The 23287-nt window shown below is 32.3% G+C and overlaps 1 protein-coding gene across 19 annotated transcripts in view; it reads right to left on the bottom strand.

Moving 5' to 3' along the window:
* LOC139498066 (nuclear receptor coactivator 2-like) overlaps nt 1-23287 on the bottom strand; it is a 145600-nt gene that overhangs the window by 35105 nt on the left and 87208 nt on the right. For all 19 annotated transcript variants that reach the window (XM_071286368.1, XM_071286369.1, XM_071286372.1 and 16 more), the window contains 8 exons: nt 22147-22316; nt 14301-14395; nt 11239-11328; nt 10460-10547; nt 9514-9591; nt 8471-8587; nt 5728-5857; nt 1476-1582 (listed from right to left, as the gene is read on the bottom strand). In XM_071286368.1, coding sequence (XP_071142469.1) covers nt 1476-1582; nt 5728-5857; nt 8471-8587; nt 9514-9591; nt 10460-10547; nt 11239-11328; nt 14301-14395; nt 22147-22316 — 875 coding nt within the window. The remainder of the gene's footprint in view (nt 1-1475; nt 1583-5727; nt 5858-8470; nt 8588-9513; nt 9592-10459; nt 10548-11238; nt 11329-14300; nt 14396-22146; nt 22317-23287) is intronic.

Genomic DNA, 23287 nt, shown 5'->3' with positions numbered 1-23287 from the left:
ATGGAAACTTTTGTCTTAATCATAAAAAAACGTAGTTGAAAAAACTGTCAAAATAGGTGCAATTTGGGTACCGTCACGTTATATATAAATAAAAATGAAGGTGTATAATTCTTGTATAGCATTCACATTTTGAAAAGTGAAATTCCAACCACAAGTCTCGGCAAAAATGAAGATGTATAATTGTTGTATAGCATTCACATTTTGAAAAGTCAAATTCCCAACTATAAGTCTTGTCAAAAATGAAGGTGTATAATTGTTGTATAGCATTCACTATACAACATAACATTGTGTCCAATTCCAACTATAAGTCTCGGCAAAAATGAGGGGTATAATTGTTGTATAGCATTCACTATACAACATAACATTGTGTCCAATTCCAACTATAAGTCTCGGCAAAAATGAGGGGTATAATTGTTGTATAGCATACACTATACAACATAACATTGTTTCCAATTCCAACTATAAGTCTCGGCAAAAATGAGGGGTATAATTGTTGTATAGCATTCACTATACTATATTAAATTTCTGCTCCCGGAAAAAAAACGCCAAAATTTTACAACTAAAACTCCATCATTTTATAGAGACATTTCAGAAATTTACAGAATACCTGTAAATGATATGTCTATAATGTTAAATATCTGTCATGTCCAAAGGGTTCAATGGTCAATAAACTTGTCTATAGACCAGGAAAAACTAATAGAGGGTAAAAGTACAAAGGCATTAAGCCTATGTGATTCTTTATTCACCAAGAAAATGGTCTAGGATATATTATTTACTAAGGCAAAACTTTTCACTTAAGGCTTCAAAAAATATCTATCAGCGGTCTGAGTGTTTCCATAAAAAATAAAGAAGAATGTGACCCCAAGCATAAATATATGGCAATTCAGCAATTTTTCAATTCATAAATGTACATAACTGGAAAACCATGAAAACCATATGCCATGCAAGACACTTTTATTGTTAATTTATACGTGCTGTACATAATGTTGGAAAAAGCATTTTTATTGTTTAAAATTTTAAAGTTAAGGTAAGACTTCATATAGATGTGCTCCTAATTAAAGGAGGCTTATACATTTCAAAGAAAGTGACACCACTCAAATTCTTACTTGATCTGTGTAAAGTGGTAATTAGCTAAGGATAGTGTTTAAGTTTTATAACATTTGATTCAGGAAAACTAAAGTTAGAGAACAGAAACCAAAATATATTCTGCACAAAAATAACTCTTTACCACCCTCATGTAATGATTTTCTTTCTATTTATTCATACCTATGCAAATTTATCAAAAATATATATACTTTGGAGTCATTAATTTTTGTGGGTATCTGATATTCTGGTATTATTAAGGTCTTAATACAAGCTTATTAAAAATATTTAAATCATTTTTGAACATTTAAATTTGTGGTTCACCTTAAACCAAGAAATCAATGAAAATTGTTATCCCACGAATAATAATGAAACAAAGTATATCAACCTACCTTCTTGGAAATGTTTGGCTAAATTCTGAACATCATTAACGTGACAAAATTCTTGAATGTTTTGTCCGTTAAAATCTGGACAGCTTTGAGATCCTGGTGCTATTCCACTGAAATAATAAGAAAGGGAGATAACTCACTATTATTGTTTGTCCTGTCAGTACCATATAAACAATCATTAGAATTTCACGTAATCTCAACACCAAACACTTATCTTTTACGGTCGACAATAATTTTTTTTAAACTTAAAAAAGTTTCACCATCCGTTTTGCAATTCAAATTTTCTAACCCACAAAGCTATTCTCCAATTCCACAAATGAGATTCACACAACAGACCCAAAATCAAATTTATTGCAGCATCATAGATTTTTTTTGCTCCACATTTCAAGTTAAGACAAAATAATCTTCTTTAGGTGTTCTTCACTGAACTTGTGCGTTACTAACATACTGACTCACATAATGCGTTAACGTCACAATCGTTACTATGGAAACAATTAAATAAAATGTAGCCATGCAGATGTTCTCCCATATATAGGCATCAATCCTCATTTAGGAGCAAGAAGGTTCCTTAACTATAACACTGACATATGAAAAACTAAAATGTGTTAATTTGAATTCAAAAGCCGACCTAAAGGTGTTTGTTTTTCTTTACTCTGTGAGGAAGTAAAATATGACTTTTGGTGATTTTTTTGTAATAATGGCGTTTTAAACTTTAAGATAAACGATACTTGATTCCTATCCGATTGTTGTTTTGTTTTTTTAATCTGGGTGGAAAGAGGAATGATATTTCTGCTATCTATTGCAATACATCAAATTTCCTTTAAAATATCAAAATATATTGTATCAAATTAGGAAAGATAGATGTGAAATTTATTCAAAAGTTTCTATAACCATACCAGATAACAATTCAAAATGTAATTAAATATATATCATTGCATCATTCATTTTTAAATAATTAAGAATGTCTGTAACAAAAAGCGACAAGGGATTTATATTCTACAGTAAAATAAACTGTTGACACAGAAATATGTAAACCCGTCAGCAAAAAATTGACGAAAGACAAACAAATGGATAACAACATTGCTAATTATTTCAAAGTCGCTGAACCATGATATAGAGTGGAACATGGAAATGATAGCACACTGGGATTTACTTATAGTATTTCAACTTCATTGTCTATCATAGGTTGTTCCTATCAAACTAAAGTAAATAAGTTGGGACATTTAAATAACATTTAGGAGATAAAGATATCAAAATAAAGAAGATGTGCTATCGTTCCCCATGCGACAACTCCCCACCAGAGACTAAAATATGTAGAAGTGATTGTTGATGCTTGGGTATGACTGCCTATGAGAAAACTCTCCATTTAAGACCACATGAGGTAGAACAATATATAAACAAGATGTTCTATGATTACCAATGAGAGGATCCCCCACCAGAGATCACATGAGGTAGAACAACATATAAATAAGAAGATGTTCTATGATTACCAATGAGAGGATCCCCCACCAGAGATCACAAGACGTAGAACAATATATAAATAAGAAGATGTGCTATTATTACCAATGAGAAGATCCCCCACCAGAGAACAAATGATGTAAAAGTTGATAACTAAAGGTTAAACTATGTTTGAAAACCAAGATGTCACCTGCTGAGCACAAAGTGTCAAAAGTAACGGAAAAACTGTGAAAATCTTTACATAAGAATGATATTAACCAATTTATATAGTAACTAGAGGCTTTACAGAGCATGAGTTCCTCACAAACGTCTATTTGTGTTTTCAGCAAGAGATGTATTTACACTTGTATGAAAATTTGTTTACCATTAATTTAAAACCTTAGAAGTTCCGACAACACAATAAATAAAACATCAGAAGTCAATAATATTTAAAAGCAATAGTTGCTTGATGTCAAAGGTAATTTGGAGACAGATCTAAGGTCATATCTTCCAAGCTACGTTATATCTCCTAGATAAAATGTCTTGCATTAGTATATATTCAGTACTTGAACAAGAAATCAGAAGTTTCTCCAATACTAACAAGAAATAATTTAATTTTGGATGTAACACGTCTTCTGATTGGCTGACGTTATTTTGTTATGAGCCCATAGACATAATTTAGTCATGTGACCGTGACGTCATCAACGTTTTTTCATGGTTTTCTACGGTTTAAAATGGAATTTAGAATTAAATTATAAGAAATGACTGTAATATTTTTTCTGTCTATTCGAAATAACATAAAAAATTTGGTGCACACTGTTAAATAACCCGCTACGGGCGTTATTCAGTGTGCACCAAATTTTTTATGTTATTTCTTCATAGACAGAAAAAATATTACAGTCATTCCTTAAATGCATCCCAAGTTCAAATATGATTTCTGGTAACTGCTTTGTGGTAGCTTTCTCATCTAATATAAGGATTAGAATAATTCAATAACAGTGAGGCTCTGGCTGTTTTTGTATTGGCCCTACTATAAATATTTAATTATTTGTATTGTCCAGCGACTCTTCCAGTCATTTGGCCAATACAGACACAGCCAGATGATCAGTCCAGGCAAATACTAAAAACAGTAATATTACTTTTTTATATAATACTGGCAAAAGTAATATTACAAAAAATAGTAATATAATTCTTATCTTACTAAAAACTGTAATATTGTTATCTTACTGAAATGTGTAATATAGTCTCTATATTACTGAAAACAGTAATATTACTGAACAAGAATGTGTCCCCAGTACACGGATGCCCCATCCGCACTATCATTTTCTATGTTCAGTGGACCGTGAAAATGGGGTTAAATCTCTAATTTGGAATTAAAATTAGAAAGATCATATCATACAGAACATAAGTTTCAAGTTGATTAGACTTCAACTTCATCAAAAACTACCTCGACCAAAAACTTTAACCTGAAGCGGGACAGACGGACAAACGAACGAACGGACGGACGAACGAACGGATGGACGAACGGACGAACGGACGCACAGACCAGAAAACATAATGCCCATAAATGGGGCATAAAAATGTCTATATTACATAAAACTGTAACATAAGGCTAAAAATCACTAATGCTACCTGATAATAACACCATAGGATCCCCCAGTCTGCCTAATAACAGACAGTTTACATGTGTTTACATCTATTTCATACAGATTTGTCTCCCTTGTAACAACTAGTAGTTGTAATACTGTGAATTCATTTTTTTTTTTCGATGGTACCAATTTTCGTGGATGAAGTAAAAACATGTTTGTTGATATTAAATTTTGTGGTTTTGCTAGAGTCTACATACAAGCCTAAAGAAAATTTGTCATTAGTTGGAACATTTATTTTCAGGATTCAACTTTACCCACGAAATCTATGAAATTTTGATTTCCATGGAATAATAATGAATTCACAGTAGTGCCGAAAGAAATATATCCCCAGTAGTTTCAAAGATCTTTTTTTTTTACCTTTAATAAAGATTCAGTTAATATATTTTTAACAGAGGCACCAGGCTGGGTTGAGAACTGATGCAAAAAAGTGACTGACTTTATTTGAAATCATGCTAAACTTCACATAATTTTTGCGAAAAATGTCTAATTTTACCAAGAAAATATGAGAAAAATTTGTGTATGTACTACACTTAGTTTTGAATGTAAATTCACATTTTCTATGAAGATTTGTCTCCCTTGACATACCTTGTATCAGAAGATTGGTCTCCATACATGTGATGGACTGTGAAACTCAGATCAGGAGATTTGGCAATTTTGGTCAGGAGATTAGGACTCAGATCAGGAGGTTTTTTATCCACATAAATTTTGTCGTAAATGTAACCGTATGATGTAGAAATTGTGTTTTTTCTTCAAATTTCCATCAAATTGTAATATGTTTATAGTACTCTTATTGCCTTTCTATTTGAATGAAAATAAAATATTAAGAAGAATCTGTTTCTTGTTTTGTTTTGTTTTTGATAATTGATTGTTCACTGCTTGCAAATAAATCATTATATTTGTTTATCTTATCTGTATAGATTTGTATTCATGTCTCCATCTCCTTATCATTCGTAACTGTATTGACAAATAAGAAAGAAATATGCTATACATGTATATTTGCAACATGATCAATTAATTAATAAAATATGGCGGCTGAAAATTTTCATTCATGAAATATTTCATACACGGGAGTTTTTTCTCCTAAACGGGAGGACGGGAGGAGACCCCTGTAAACAGGATTATTGAACTCCCGTCGGGAGGTTCACATGTATGGGTCTCCCTTGACATACCTTGTATCAAATGCGAGTATTTTTCCATTAGTATCTTGTTTTGTAGTAAACTGTTCAATGCCCAGCATGGTATTAGTCTTCTCTGTTATAGAAAGTCGTCTAGCAATACACACTAGACAAGATTGTCCAACTGAAAACATAGAACATTACTGTCTTAAACAATTGTTAACATGAACCACCTATAAGTCTAGCAATACACACTAGACAAGATTATCCAACTGAAAACATAGAACATTACCGTCTTAAACAATTGTTAAAATGAACCACCTATAAGTCTAGCAATACACACTAGACAAGATTGTCCAACTGAAAATATAGAACATTACCGTCTTAAACAATTGTTAACATGAACCACCTATAAGTCTAGCAATACACACTAGACAAGATTGTCCAACTAAAAACATAGAACATTACTGTCTTAAACAATTGTTAACATGAACCACCTATAAGTCTAGCAATACACACTAGACAAGATTGTCCAACTGAAAACATAGAACATTACCGTCTTAAACAATTGTTAACATGAACCACCTATAAGTCTAGCAATACACACTAGACAAGATTGTCCAACTGAAAATATAGAACATTACCGTCTTAAACAATTGTTAACATGAACCACCTATAAGTCTAGCAATACACACTAGACAAGATTGTCCAACTAAAAACATAGAACATTACCGTCTTAAACAATTGTTAACATGAACCACCTATAAGTCTAGCAATACACACTAGACAAGATTGTCCAACTGAAAACATAGAACATTACTGTCTTAAACAATTGTTATCATGAACCACCTATAAGTCTAGCAATACACACTAGACAAGATTGTCCAACTGAAAACATAGAACATTGAAGTCTTAAACAATTGTTAACATGAACCACCTATAAGTCTAGCAATACACACTAGACAAGATTGTCCAACTGAAAACATAGAACATTACTGTCTTAAACAATTGTTAACAGGTACCACCTATAAGTCTAGCAATACACACTAGACAAGATTGTCCAACTGAAAACATAGAACATTACTGTCTTAAACAATTGTTAACATGAACCACCTATAAGTCTAGCAATACACACTAGATAAGATTGTCCAACTAAAAACATAGAACATTACTGTCTTAAACATTTGTTATCATGAAACACCTATAAGTCTAGCAATACACACTAGACAAGATTGTCCAACTGAAAACATAGAACATTACGGTCTTAAACAATTGTTAACATGAACCACCTATAAGTCTAGCAATACACACTAGACAAGATTGTCCAACTAAAAACATAGAACATTACCGTCTTAAACAATTGTTAACATGAACCACCTATAAGTCTAGCAATACACACTAGACAAGATTATCCAACTGAAAACATAGAACATTACTGTCTTAAACAATTGTTAACATGAACCACCTATAAGTCTAGCAATACACACTAGATAAGATTGTCCAACTAAAAACATAGAACATTACTGTCTTAAACATTTGTTATCATGAAACACCTATAAGTCTAGCAATACACACTAGACAAGATTGTCCAACTGAAAACATAGAACATTACGGTCTTAAACAATTGTTAACATGAACCACCTTTAAGTCTAGCAATACACACTAGACAAGATTGTCCAACTAAAAACATAGAACATTACCGTCTTAAACAATTGTTAACATGAACCACCTATAAGTCTAGCAATACACACTAGACAAGATTGTCCAACTAAAAACATAGAACATTACCGTCTTAAACAATTGTTAATATGAACCACCTATAAGTCTAGCAATACACACTAGACAAGATTGTCCAACTAAAAACATAGAACATTACCGTCTTAAACAATTGTTAACATGAACCACCTATAAGTCTAGCAATACACACTAGACAAGATTGTCCAACTAAAAACATAGAACATTACCGTCTTAAACAATTGTTAATATGAACCACCTATAAGTCTAGCAATACACACTAGACAAGATTGTCCAACTAAAAACATAGAACATTACCGTCTTAAACAATTGTTAATATGAACCACCTATAAGTCTAGCAATACACACTAGACAAGATTGTCCAACTAAAAACATAGAACATTACCGTCTTAAACAATTGTTAACATGAACCACCTACAAAGACTTAGGTAGGATGTATAATTGAATTTTAAGGATTTTTCTGGCTAATAAATATTTACATCTTTTCCTGTGTTGTTATGTTCTTAGGTTGCTGTCTCATTGGTATATGATGCTGGCTGGTAATTCTGTTTGTATATTTAACTTTTATAATTTCTCTAAAATGTACTTCAATCCATGTTAGGAATATGGAAATGTTAATGGAATATAATTTGCTATTTTGCATGTCCTAATCAAATTTCATATGACTAGTCAGCACTCAGTCAGGAGTCCCAGGACTGACAACAACAAAAATCTAGAAATAACCCATTTTAAGAAGTCAATCTAAGTTTTGACAATTAAGCCTTCATTTAAGGAGGTAGATCTAGGTTAAGGGAAATAACTCTTAAAATCATCAGTACGTTTATGTTAACCATTTTTTAAGAATATATTCTAAGCTTCTAGGTTACATAGATTATTTTCAATCCGTTTCAGGTAAATGCCTAAAATACATGGATGAACTTGACTTTTACAAACGCTTAACTGATTTAAAGAGTTATCTCCCTGAACCAAGGTCTACTCCCTTAAATTGAGGAAATCACACATAAAGTTTTACACTAATTTTGAAGCCATAATATTACTATACCTGAACCTTCGCTAGTTTCAGAGAATTTTTCACCAGGCTGTTGTAAGGCAGATATTTGCATGTTTTCATATTGGGAAACATAGGTTTGTTTAACTTCAACATCATCAATTTCTTCACCTGAAATGACAAATTTTAATGCTATTTAATTGTTATTTCAAAATTATCAGTCTTTATAAAAAACTGAAATTAAATGGCAGCCATGTTTTTTATATACTTCTGAGACTCACATATAGAGTGCACCTGCAAGTATCAACTCCATAATTTAACACAATGTTTGAGTGTACTAACAACACTTTTCATGTATATATGTTTGTGGTACTTGTATGAACTCCATTAAAAGGTATATTTGTCAATATAAGCACATTTTGTCATTTTTGTACAAAAATTTGAAATTTTCATTCTTCCAAAGAAAATGTCATTAAACAATCATAAAACTTCATAGAGTTTACAACTCAAACTTTACATATACTTAGCAATCTTGTTGAAACCAAACCAACCCAATTTTAAATTACTTCATATTTCGGAGGTAGAAAAAAATGCCATTAGCACACATCCTCTTTTGAATTATATCAAAACCTCTGCTAAATTTATGTAGGAAAATTATATGAATATATATAAAGCTGTTATAATTTGCACTGTTTTGAAAATGCCTGTACCAAGTCAGGAATATGACAGTTCTTGTCCATTCGTTCTTGATGCGTTTTGTTATTTGATTTTGCCATGTGATTGTGGACTTTCCAAATTGATTTTCCTAAAGTTCAGTATTTTAGTGATTTGCACTATTTGTTTGAATCTGCATTATTTACTGTAATTAATTCAGATATTATTTTGATTTTCTTTTAATATTGCAAAAAATGTGACAGGGTTATAATCCCAATAATTTAAACTCACATTTTGAAGTTTTTTGTATGAATTAAACAAGAATTTTCTCAGTATTGCAAAAATTAAAATTGCATTTTAGTCTCAAATGACAAAATGGCAATAATAAATGTATGCAATAATTTCTGAATTTACAGTTACATGACAAAAAATGCCATACTTACATGGTGGTTTAACAAGCATACGACAATTAAAAGTTCTTCCTTTAGCTACAGTATCGTTTGGCCAAGAAATTACACTTCCTGCAAGACAAACAATTGATAAGTTGAAGTGTTTCAACAAAAACTTCACATAATTATTGGAAGCTAAATTATATACAAAATGTCCCATTTCTTTCTGCAAAAAAACATGAGCATGCTTTTAATCTTAGTACATATATTTATCAATATTATTTTGTGAACGATCAGAATTTGGTTGACAAATGGAAAGAAATGTAAATGCATCTGGCAAGCAACTAAGAAAGTGATGTATATATTTTGTTTCTGCCTTATTGTAAAATTATCAAGCAAACACATCACATTCTAAAACAAATTTCCTGGAGTTACTGCTCTTTGTTAAATTTTCTCATAATTTTAACATTATCTCTTTTATTTGTACATATTGTATGTCTATTATAAAGTGGAATTCAAATGGGGAAGATTGTAGACACAGAGTAGAAAATTTCTCAATGGCCCCTTTGCCAACCCCTGTAGAACAGACATGCCATTTTGTTTCTTTAAACATATTAATTGAATATGCAAAATTTCAAGAAATTGGGATATGCATATGTATATAAATTTGGTTTAAGATTTAATTTGAGTGGGCAGGTTTGGTTTTCCCACTGCGAGTGGTGGAATTTGTCAATATCAACATTACCTATATTATATAGGTATGGCATGTAGATAATATTGTAGAAACTTTAATTTTCGTGGGGTTCAAATTTTGTGGTTTTGTCTTTATATATAAGATTTCATTAGATTTAATTTCGTGGTTTCCAGTAAATGGAAGTGATATAATATGTGGGTTAAATTTTCGTTGGGTTATAATTTCTTGGATATATCCTACAACCAAATAAACAAAATTAAATCCTCCACAAAAAATTTCTGCTTTTACAATATGTTCTTTACTTACCAAATGACATAGGCAGAAGGCTGCCACTAAATTGTGCATGATCTCCGACATGGATAATATTATATATACTTTTTCCAACAAGGTCATCCTGAAATTAGAAGAATACAGGAATGAAAATTCAAACTACAATGAATACAATAAAAATCATTTTGTACAAAATATTTGCTATGCAACAAATGCTTTCCATTTTCACTGAACTAGTACACAATTGTATTTAGGGGCCAGCTGAGCACCACCAGGTGTGTGAGTTTCTTGCTGCGTTGAAGACCCATTGGTGACCTTCGACTGTTCTATGGTCGGGTTGATGGCTCTTTGACATATTTCCTATTTCCATTCTCAATTTTAATACATGAACAGTGAGGCTGAACTTGCATTAAACAGAAGATTTGATGGAAGTTATCGATTTGAATTTGTTTTAAAAATATATTTGGTTTTCCAATTGTCAACTGCTCATTTTTCAGTATGCCCCTAAAAGTGTAGGATCTTCTGCTGTTTAGTTTCTCAGACTTAAGTTTTCTGTCTAATGTTTCATGGAGTAAAAGTCTAAATCATCCTGTTTCATTATTTGTCATGGTGTTGAGGAATTTTTCTATAAATGAACTTATATTTTAAAACAGTTATTGTTGCATTTAGATATTTGATATTGTCTCTTGCTGGATACAAAATTTACAAAAAAGTGATATCACCCAAATTCAAACTTGATCTGTATTTTGTGGTAATAAGCATTGTGTATAAGTTTCATAACATGGGTGTATTTAAGGCATACAGCTATACATTACCTGGGTGTATTTAAGATATGAATCAACATTTTCGGATACAAATTCAACTTTGCCTTGACCATTTACAACAAACAAAAATCCGTCCAATGCCTGAAAGATACAAACAATCTATTTATAGTAACAAGCACAATACATTTCTTTTTGTTGTTAGATACTTATGATCACTTATAAATTTCATTTTTGTCATTTGAAAGTCATTGATTATTACAAATTGAGTGTCGAATACATCACTAAGCACATTTTCTTTTCAGAGATATATTTTAAAATGTTAGTTGAATATTGAATCAGATCTGTACAGGGCTCATATGTTTTAAGATTTTTAAGATAGTAAAGTATCACATATATTCATAATTTCTATGATCAATTTCATTGGCAGCTTTCCTCAATTTGTAATTACTCAATAAAAGTTTGGACCAGAGGACTAGAGAGTTAGCCATTTGAAATATGTATTTGGTCCATCATGCTTGTCATCTTCTATTACATGATACACATTCTGTGTCAGTAACCTTCATTCTCGTTTTAATTGTTTTACATATGTCATTTAAGGGCCTTTTAATAGCAGGATCTGCTTACCCTTCCGGAGCACCTGAGATCACCCCTAGTTTTTGGTGGGGTTCGTGTTGTTTATTCTTTAGTTTTCTATGTTGTGTCATGTGTACTATTGTTTTTCTGTTTGTCTTCTTCATTTTTAGCCATGGCGTTGTCAGTTTGTTTTAGATTTATGAGTTTGACTGTCCCTTTGGTATCTTTCGTCCTTCTTTTATGGGCTTTGCTCATTGTTAATGGCTATATAGTGACTTACAGTTGTTAAATTTCTATGTCAATTGGTCTCTTTTGAAGAGTTATCTATAACATTGGCAATCATACCACATCTTTTTTTTTTTTATATATGTGAGCCTTAACAGAATGATAAAACGATGCAGAGTAAAGAAATGACATGATAAATTTTACATCCCCATGAGTGTGCATCTTCTTCTAGTTACTGTTATGTCATAAACACAAAGAATTTCTTAAATTCTAGACAGGACTACCAAAACAAACTAACAAAATTAAAGGCCCAATATTCAACATGTATGCCAGCATTTCAGTTTAAATATTTATTGCTCTATTTGGCAGTGTGCCCACTACATTTTATTTGTACATGTATAAATAGGGACAAGTGGTAATTGATAGTAAACAAAACAAGTGATGTTTTTACGTTCCATTATTATTTTTTTTTATTTTCACCAATTGTATTATTAACTGCCATAGATTATCAATTTTTTTCCTTTTTTATTCTGTCTTTTTTGTTTAAATTTCTCTAGTTGTGGTAAATAAAGGCAATAAATATCCTATAGATTTCCAATTTCTGTTCTATCTAAATGTGTTGGTGGTTTAATCACACACCAAGCTGACAGTTGAAAGACCTATTTTGTTATTAAGGGCATTGCCCATTGGTATAAAATTGAATTACAATAGCCTTGTATTGCTTTTAAATACGTAAAATGTTTCAATTGTTTATCCAACATAAAAATGTTCTTCTGTCAATTCGAACGATTAAACAGAAATTCAATAATTTACCGATTTTGATGTTTAAACTCTTGAACACGTTAGAATTTAATCAGGAGTAAAAAAATGATTGACAGTCAACTAACGATGTCAAATATGGCTGTAGTCTGCTAGCCATATCCTTATTTCTATTTTGATTTTGTCTCTTTTTCTAATTCCTTTATTTCTTAACCAATCACAATCAATCTTCATGTAATTCCTTTATTTCTTAACCAATCACAATCAATCTTCAGAAATGTTTGTAAATTGTCTGATTTTAAAATTCCATAGTTATTAGGTTTATTGGTTAAAAGAAAATGTAGTGTCCTTGGTCAATTTCAGACTTTTGAGGAGTTACTGACAAATTGTATCAAGTACCATTTTATTGAAAACAATTTGAATGCAAGATTCTGCACTTCCAAAAAATGATTGTCAATCAGAAACAAATGGATTTTTACACATGCTATTATTGAACCAAGAATTTCAAGGACATTTAATAATTCAAACTAAATTCAAAGCCTATTGCAGTTTTCAAGGTAACGTGTGAACTCTATACAAGGCTTTCGAGTTCATGGTCAACATTCATCAACAAGCAGTTGATTACTTTTTTATGCACTATTAACAAAACCTTTACTTTTTGGATGTAACAAAAAGTAAAACAAGAATGTGTCCTCAGTACACGAATGCCCCACTCGCACTATCATTTTCCATGTTCAGTGGACCGTGAAATTTGGGTAAAAACTCTAATTTGGCATTAAAATTAGAAAGATCATATCATAGGGAACATGTGTACTAAGTTTGAAGTCGATTGGACGACAACTTCATCAAAAACTACCTTGACCAAAAACTTTAACCTGAAGTGGGACAGACGGACGGACGAACGAATGGACGGATGAACGGACGAACGAACGGACGCACAGACCAGAAAACATAATGTCCCTCTACTATCGTAGGTGGGGCATAAAAATACTGAATCTGAGGAAAATTTTAAAAGGAAAGTCCCTTATCAAATGGCAAAATTAAAAGCTCAAACATAGCAAATGAATTTATAACAACTGTCATATTCCTGACTTATACCAGCATTTTCTTATGTAGAAATTGGTGGATTGAACCTGGTTTTATAGCTGGCTAAACCTCTCACTTATATGACAGTCACATCAAATTCCCACTCAAAATGTCTTCGGTAATTCTGTTCTATACATTACCTCTAACAGAAGTGGTCCCAGAACATCGTTACCCAATACTGAAGGTATACATTACCTCTAACAGAAGTGGTCCCAGAACATCGTTACCCAATACTGAAGGTATACATTACCTCTAACAGAAGTGGTCCCAGAACATCGTTAGCCAATACTGAAGGTATACATTACCTCTAACAGAAGTGGTCCCAGAACATCGTTAGCCAATACTGAAGGTATACATTACCTCTAACAGAAGTGGTCTCAGAACATCGTTAGCCGATACTGAAGCTATACATTACCTTTAACAGAAGTGGTCCCAGAACATCGTTAGCCAATACTGAAGCTATACATTACCTCTAACAGAAGTGGTCCCAGAACATCGTTAGCCAAGACTGAAGGTTTACTTGATGAGACTTGACTTTGTTGTACTGCTTCTGAGCTCCCCGTCTCTGTAATTACAAAAGAACAGATTCTCATTTTAATATTTTATATTTATAATATGAGACATTTGTATCAAACATAGAGATTTTGATAACAAACCCTGGATAAATTTTTATAAGTGGGGTACCAATATTCACAGATTTTGTGGGTTACAGATGATCCATAAATTGAAAGTAAAGATTTTCTATAACCTTGTATGCAGCATTTGGCAAAACCATGAAATCAAATATCCCCGAAAGTGCAATATTCTCTTAATCCATGAAAAATTGGTAACCACGCAATAAACCAATCCACAGCATTTCTTTCTTAAAATCAAATATCCTTCCATGTTAATTTTGTTTTACATAAAACAAGATTGCATGTTTTGTCACACTAAGAATTACCCTGATAAATAAAAAACATCCTCGAACAGGAAGAGATGTCACAGATAAGTGCTTAAAGGTTAGAACTCGATGTCTGACAGAACAGATATTAGTGCTTTTAAAAGGTTAGAATTCCGACTATTAAGCTGGTAACGTAACCTTATATGAAGTCAGTTCGTTAGTACTTAGAAAATATGTTTTAAAAGTACTTTTTAGACAAAACAGGGACCAGAGAACAGACAGACAGATAATCTGGGTATCTGCATTTTAGCCCCACTCATCTGAGAGTAGGGCATCATTTAGAACTAATAAAATTGAGAATGGAAATGGGGAATGTGTCAAAGAGACAACAACCGGACCATAAAGCAGACAACAGCTGAAGGCCACCAATGTGTCTTCAATGCAGCGAGAAACTCCCGCACTCGGAGGAGTCCTTCAGCTGGCCCCTAAACAAATATGTTACTAGTTCAGTGATAATGGACATCATACTTAAAACTCCAAATTATACACAAGAAAATTTTAAATTTTAAATTAAACAACAGAATTTACTGGTATCCTGTGCAGACTTAAAAGATGTCTTTTCTTTGTATATCTGACATCTTCTTGTTGATTCATATTTAAGATAATTTTTTTGTATAATCACGCATTGCAGAAAGCCATATGATATTTCAATGATTTGATTGTTAAAATTGCTTTACTTGTAAAAAAATAAAGATGTAGGGGAGTCAATAATGGAACAACAACCCAACATCACAAATAAGCAAAAGAATATAGACATTGCATGTTTTAAGTTCCCTAAAAATTGATTTTCCCTGAGAATGACTTCCTGTAAAAATCAGACTGTTGTCGATACAATCATGTTGATGCTGCATGAACTATTCAAGGACAATCAATGCATGTGTCGTCTGCAGTGCTTATAACTCTGGGTAGTATCTCCCTCAAAACACCCAATAAAAATGTCCTCAAACCCCCTCTGCACAACATCATGCCAACATCCAACAAGTTAACAATCAAACAGAATTTCATCAATGCCTTTTTCGATAACACTTTTAAAGTCATACATGCAAAATTACCAGCTAAAAAAATTTGACATTTCTGCAATTTTGTGTTCATAAAATATTTAATATCATGTGATTAAATGCATTTATTTAATATTATCTTCTATAAAACCTGTCACATGAAACTCTCAATGTACAGTTTACCGAGGATTGCCGTGAGGGGAAGACGTAATTAGCTATTCTATATATACATGCCATCTAATGTCATCAGATCTGTAGAACGACACACCTTCTTTCAGATATTTGACGAGGACTTTAATGACTGAGATGCGCCGGAATTATATAATTCTAAATGAAAGGTTTCAGCCTAACAAGAATAATTGATTTTTCCATAGATTCCATGTAAACTTTCAGCAGATAACGGAAGCTTCCTTGGGAACAGATTATTCTATTTCAAAGCATTTAGCTACAATTTTCTGTAAAATTTAATGCTGACTACCGTAAACCTTTTTTTTAATTTTTAAAATTGGCAGTTGATTTGAATTGAATTATTGTCCTTGCTTTAGACAAATCATAATGGTTTCATAAAATTTTGATTTGTTGACTAAGTAATGAATTTCTTATGGATTGGATGTTTGTAGCAAGCATGAGTTGCCAGGCAACAGTTTGTGATTTAGAATATTAAAGAAAATAAAAATTAACAAATTTCTTTATATGGTCGTAACTAACAAGGAACATTTCTGAATGCATTATTTGTTGAAGCTTTTTACATGTACCTTCACACATAATGAGTGTAATAAATCTTTTCTCCTTGTGCTGCATCGTTTTGTTACAAAACTATGTTTTGTATAGTGTGTTGAAACATCTCAAATATCATCATATAATCAAAGTACTGCAGTACTGTTTCCTGGAATGGCCAAAGGATCTGATGGCTGGCCAATAAATCATACACAAAATCCCAAGTAACATGTTAAAGGTTTATTTAGTAGTGTTAGATGTTTATCTGGTGTGTGTTTAAGGTTTATTTGCTGGTATTTATTGTTTGGTGGCTTATTCCACTATGTTTTATGTTTATCTGGTGTGTGTTTAAGGTTTAATTGCTGGTATTTATTGTTTGGTGGCTTATTCCACTATGTTTTATGTTTATCTGGTGTGTGTTTAAGGTTTAATTGCTGGTATATATTGTTTGGTGGCTTATTCCACTATGTTTTATGTTTATCTGGTGTGTGTTTAAGGTTTATTTGCTGGTATTTATTGTTTGGTGGCTTATTCCACTATGTTTTATGTTTATCTGGTGTGTGTTTAAGGTTTAATTGCTGGTATTTATTGTTTGGTGGCTTATTCCACTATGTTTTATGTTTATCTGGTGTGTGTTTAAGGTTTAATTGCTGGTATTTATTGTTTGGTGGCTTATTCCACTATGTTTTATGTTTATCTGGTGTGTGTTTAAGGTTTAATTGCTGGTATATATTGTTTGGTGGCTTATTCCACTATGTTTTATGTTTATCTGGTGTGTGTTTAAGGTTTAATTGCTGGTATTTATTGTTTGGTGGCTTATTCCACTATGTTTTATGTTTATCTGGTGTGTGTTTAAGGTTTAATTGCTGGTATTTATTGTTTGGTGGCTTATTCCACTATGTTTTATGTTTATCTGGTGTGTGTTTACGGTTTAATTGCTGGTATATATTGTTTGGTGGCTTATTCCACTATGTTTTATGTTTATCTGGTGTGTGTTTAAGGTTTAATTGCTGGTATTTATTGTTTGGTGGCTTATTCCACTATGTTTTATGTTTATCTGGTGTGTGTTTAAGGTTCAATTGCTGGTATTTATTGTTTGGTGGCTTATTCCACTATGTTTTATGTTTATCTGGTGTGTGTTTAAGGTTTATTTGCTAGTATTTATTGTTTGGTGGCTTATTCCACTATGTTTTATGTTTATCTGGTGTGTGTTTAAGGTTTAATTGCTGGTATATATTGTTTGGTGGCTTATTCCACTATGTTTTATGTTTATCTGGTGTGTGTTTAAGGTTTAATTGCTGGTATTTATTGTTTGTTGGCTTATTCCACTATGTTTTATGTTTATCTGGTGTGTGTTTAAGGTTTAATTGCTGGTATTTATTGTTTGGTGTTCATGGTGGCTTATTCCACTATGTTTTATGTTTATCTGGTGTGTGTTTAAGGTTTATTTGCTGGTATTTATTGTTTGGTGGCTTATTTCACTATGTTTGATGTTTATCTGGTGTGTGTTTAAGGTTTATTTGCTGGTATTTATTGTTTGGTGGCTTATTCCACTATGTTTTATGTTTATCTGGTGTGTGTTTAAGGTTTAATTGCTGGTGTATGATGTTTTACAGGTTGATATTTATTGCTTTTCAATGTTTATCTGTTGATGTAATAATTTATGCTTGTTTGTTGGTATTCAAATTGTTGTTTTTCTGTTTGTGTTTTATGTTTTTACGGTTGGTGTTTAATGTTTTTCTGTTGGTGTTTACTGTTTTTCTGTTGGTGTTTAATGTTTTTCTGTTGGTGTTTAATGATTTCTGTTGGTATTTAATGTTTTTCTGTTGGTGTTTAATGTTCTCTGTTGGCATTTAATATTTTGATGTTAATTAATGCTTGTTTGTTGGTATTCAATGTGTTGTTTTTTTGGGGGATGTTTGATGTTTTTCTGTTGGTGTTTAATGTTTTTCTGTTGTTGGTGTTTAATGTTTTTCTGTTGGTGTTTAATGTTTTCTGTTGGCATTTCATATTTTGATGTTAATTAAAGCTTGTTTGTTGGTATTCAATGTGTTGTTTTTTTGGGGGGGTTTATGATTTTCTGTTGGCGTTTCATGTTTTTCTGTGGGTGATTGTTTTTCTATTGGTGATTAATGTTTTTCTGTTGGTGTGTAGTGTTTTTCTGTTAATGTGTAAAGTTTTTCTGTTGATATTCATTCTTTTCTGTTGGTATTCAATGTTTTTTCTGTTCATGTATACTATTTTTTTCTGTTGGTATTAAATGTTTTTCTGTAGATGCTTTTTTTTCTGTTGGTGTTTAATGTTTTCCTTTAGATGTTTAATGTATATCTGTAGTTTTCAACATTTTATCTGTTGTTATTAAATGCATTTCATGCTCCAAAGTTTTTATTTGTTCGTATCAAACATTTAGCTGTTTTTCCTGAACTTTTATTTGATTTTTTTTTAATTTTCAATCTCAGGTTATTTGAGTTTAAGATATTTCCTAGTTGGAAGAGTGATTGGTTGGTTTTCTTACTTGACTTACAAAATTAAAAAATGGTACAAGAAATTGTGAAAAGATATCCTTACTAGTAATGATGAGTTATGCAAGGTTTCAATATATCAAATATGTTGGGAAAACAACTTCTTTTAGCATGTTTAGTCTATCAGTCATTATAAAAAGTTGAATTTGATAATGAAGGAATAAACAACATTGACCTTCAGCATAGTGACAGTCAAGAGCAATAACTCTTACTTAAATTGTGTCAATTGAAAACAATCTATGCTCTGTGACTGTTGCTTGAGACTCAGGAGTGGGTTTCACAAAAATACTTACGTCTAAGATTTATGGTGAGTATACTGAATCGTTCAGGACTTAGGATAAATCTTAAACGTAAGTTTTTTTTGTGAAACTGACTCCTGTTCATCTAATACTATTGATTTGACTATAAAATATATTAAATTTTTTCTGATATCAAGTTCATCCAACCTCAGTTTCAAGTTTTATCTTATGAAACATCATTTTCATATATATTTATATTTCACCAGTATTGATTTCAATTGATATTTGTGCCAGATGGGGATATTAACAGAGCAAGGCAATGTTGACGGGAATCACAGCATGTCCATCATACTAATTCAATATCATATTCTTTATCATTGGAAATTTAGAATTGTTTGTGAAAATCATGAAAGGATCTTAAAGCTTTTGAAAAATACAAAATCTGTCATTTTAGTAACAAAATCTGGCATTTTAGTAACAAAATCTGGCATTTTAGTAACAAAATCTGGCATTTTAGTAACAAAATCTGGCATTTTAGTAACAAAATCTGTCATTTTAGTAACAAAATCTGGCATTTTAGTAACAAAATCTGGCATTTTAGTAACAAAATCTGTAATTTTAGTAAACTTTGTAAGCATTATTGGTATGCAGCATTTACTGAAAAATATTCAAAACAAGAATGTGTCCCAAGTACACGGATGCTGATATCCGCACTATCATATTCTATGTTCAGTGGACCGTGAAAATGGGATAAAATCTCTAATTTAGCACGATCATATAATAGGGAACATGTGTACTAAGGGTCAAGTTGATTGGACTTCATCAAAAACTACCATGACCAAAAACTTTAACCTGAAGCGGGACAGACAAATGGAATAACGAACGAACGAACGGACACACAGACCAGAAAACTGGCATATTAGTCACTTTTTTTTTTAACAATCAGAATGCTTGAATTGAATGCAATTTTTTTTGAATTTGCAGTGTTTTTTTTTTTATTCGAATGAAATGACAGGGGATACATTCCAAATGTCATACCTACAATCCAATTTCCTTTTCCCTGAATGAATTAGATTTATTACCAGGTTTGTACCAACATGAGCAACACAACAGGTGCTACATGTGGAGCAGGATCGTACCAACATGAGCAACACAACAGGTGCTACATGTGGAGCAGGATCGTACCAACATGAGCAACACAACAGGTGCTACATGTGGAGCAGGATCGTACCAACATGAGCAATACAACAGGTGCTACATGTGGAGCAGGATCGTACCAACATGAGCAACACAACAGGTGCTACATGTGGAGCAGGATCGTACCAACATGAGCAACACAACAGGTGCTACATGTGGAGCAGGATCGTACCAACATGAGCAACACAACAGGTGCTACATGTGGAGCAGGATCGTACCAACATGAGCAACACAACAGGTGCTACATGTGGAGCAGGATCGTACCAACATGAGCAACACAACAGGTGCTACATGTGGAGCAGGATCGTACCAACATGAGCAACACATCAGGTGCTACATTTGGAGCAGGATCGTACCAACATGAGCAACACAACAGGTGCTACATGTGGAGCAGGATCGTACCAACATGAGCAACACAACAGGTGCTACATGTGGAGCAGGATCGTACCAACATGAGCAACACAACAGGTGCTACATGTGGAGCAGGATCGTACCAACATGAGCAACACATCAGGTGCTACATTTGGAGCAGGATCGTACCAACATGAGCAACACAACAGGTGCTACATGTGGAGCAGGATCGTACCAACATGAGCAACACAACAGGTGCTACATGTGGAGCAGGATCGTACCAACATGAGCAACACAACAGGTGCTACATGTGGAGCAGGATCGTACCAACATGAGCAACACAACAGGTGCTACATGTGGAGCAGGATCGTACCAACATGAGCAACACAACAGGTGCTACATGTGGAGCAGGATCGTACCAACATGAGCAACACAACAGGTGCTACATGTGGAGCAGGATCGTACCAACATGAGCAACACAACAGGTGCTACATGTGGAGCAGGATCGTACCAACATGAGCAACACAACAGGTGCTACATTTGGAGCAGGATCTGCTAACATGAGCAACACAACAGGTGCTACATGTGGAGCAGGATCTGCTAACACTTCTGGAGCACCTGAGATCACCCCCAGTTTTTAGTGGGGTCATGTTGCCCAGTCTTTAGTTTTCTATGTTGTGTTTTCTGTACTGGTGTTTGTTTGTTTCTTGTTTGCCCATCATCGGTTTATTTTCAACTTTAAATGTTCTTTGGTATCGTTCACCTCTATTTTAATTGCATGTGCTTTAATAACCTCTATTTTGAAAGTTTAAATAGTCAAGATAATTTCATATGCAATATTTTTTGGATGTTCTAATATATGAAGAATTTTTTCTGTCCACTGGGGGAGGGTTAACATTTCCATCCTACAACATATTTGATTATTTTTGTTGTTGGGTTGTTCGCTATATTGACCTATACCCTACCCCCTTTTAATCACAGTATTCTCCTTGAAACAGAAACATGTTTATAGATACAGTCATGTATGAAGCTCACTTCATCAAAGGTGATAACTTGTTGTTGTTGCTCTCATTGTGTTATTTTCATTCATATTGTGTACTTCTTGTTATTCACATGTGTTTTATTATTGTTCACATTGTGTTTTATTATTGTTCACCTTGTGTTTTATTGATGTTCACATTGTATCAATGTTGTTCACTTTGTGTTAATTTTGTTCACATTGTATCAATGTTGTTCACTTTGTGTTAATTTTGTTCACATTGTATCAATGTTGTTCACTTTGTGTTAATTTTGTTCACTTTGTATTAATGTTGTTGTTCATATTTTCAAAGACATTTTATACTGGTACCTACCCTCTTTGATCTGTTTTAATTGGTTGAGGCTCTCCTGTAGTATTGCACACTTTTCCGGCTTAACCGAGAAGGAGCTCATGTCCGTGATACTTGCCGAGATTAACTCGGCAAGCTCTTCAAAATATGTATTCTCTTTGTCTCGTCTTCGTCTTTCATTGAGGCACTTGTTTCTGAAAAATAAAAATAGAATCTTGATACAATTGGTATTAAATCTTATTTTTTAACTCTATTTTCTTGCTCATAATAATTGAAAATTTTATTGGGTTATAATACGTCAATTGATCAATACCGCATTTTGAAGATGTCAGCACATTTCTAATATATTGAAATCATTCGATTATAAAATTATTCAAATGGTGTTTTGGTCACATGCAATAATTACATCTCTATAGATCATTCAATCTTTCTTATTCTACAATCCAAAACCAATTCATGTACAAAAACATCACATTTGATTTCTTGCATTGCAAAAATTGTAAATTAAATCAGTATTCACTTCAAAACCACATAAAAATAGAACTTGTTTTACCCATTAGGCAGATATAAACGACTAGATTGCACCTAACTTTTAAAGATGCTATCTTTTAATTTTATATACAAAAGTACATTCAAGTGATATGGGTTGAACTTTGTTACCCAATAGAAGGCTCATACAATAAAATGCATTCAAATAAGAATTAAACAATTACAAAATTTTCCCAACTATTTGTAAGAGTAAAATTGCAACACAAATATTTTAATTGAAAAGATTTTTTTTTTAAAGATATGGAAGGGTTATCTTTCCATTTTTTTTGGACATGTTTAGACTATATGATAGCTGAATTTAAAAGTTTAGGAGGAGTTATCTATACCTTTTTTCTGGACATGGTTGGACTAATATTATAGCTAAATTTAAAAGTTTAGGAGGAGTTATCTACACCTTTTTTTCTGGACATGTTTAGACTATAACTAAATTTTCTCATGGCAGAGTTGTAACTTCTTCAGATCTTTATGTATAAATGTAAAGATGTGGTTTTAGTTGACTGACTTGAATGAGACAAAGATCCATGTGACAGTCAAAATAAAACAGATATAAGCAACTATTGTAACCTTCAACAATGAGCAATCCCATAATGTAAAGTCATCTATAAAAGGTCCTAAT

This window comes from Mytilus edulis, chromosome 12, assembly GCF_963676685.1.
Source record: "Mytilus edulis chromosome 12, xbMytEdul2.2, whole genome shotgun sequence".
NCBI lineage: Eukaryota > Metazoa > Mollusca > Bivalvia > Mytilida > Mytilidae > Mytilus > Mytilus edulis.
The sequence above is the reverse complement of the archived record's forward strand: the minus strand, read 5'-3'. Positions and strand labels throughout refer to the sequence as shown.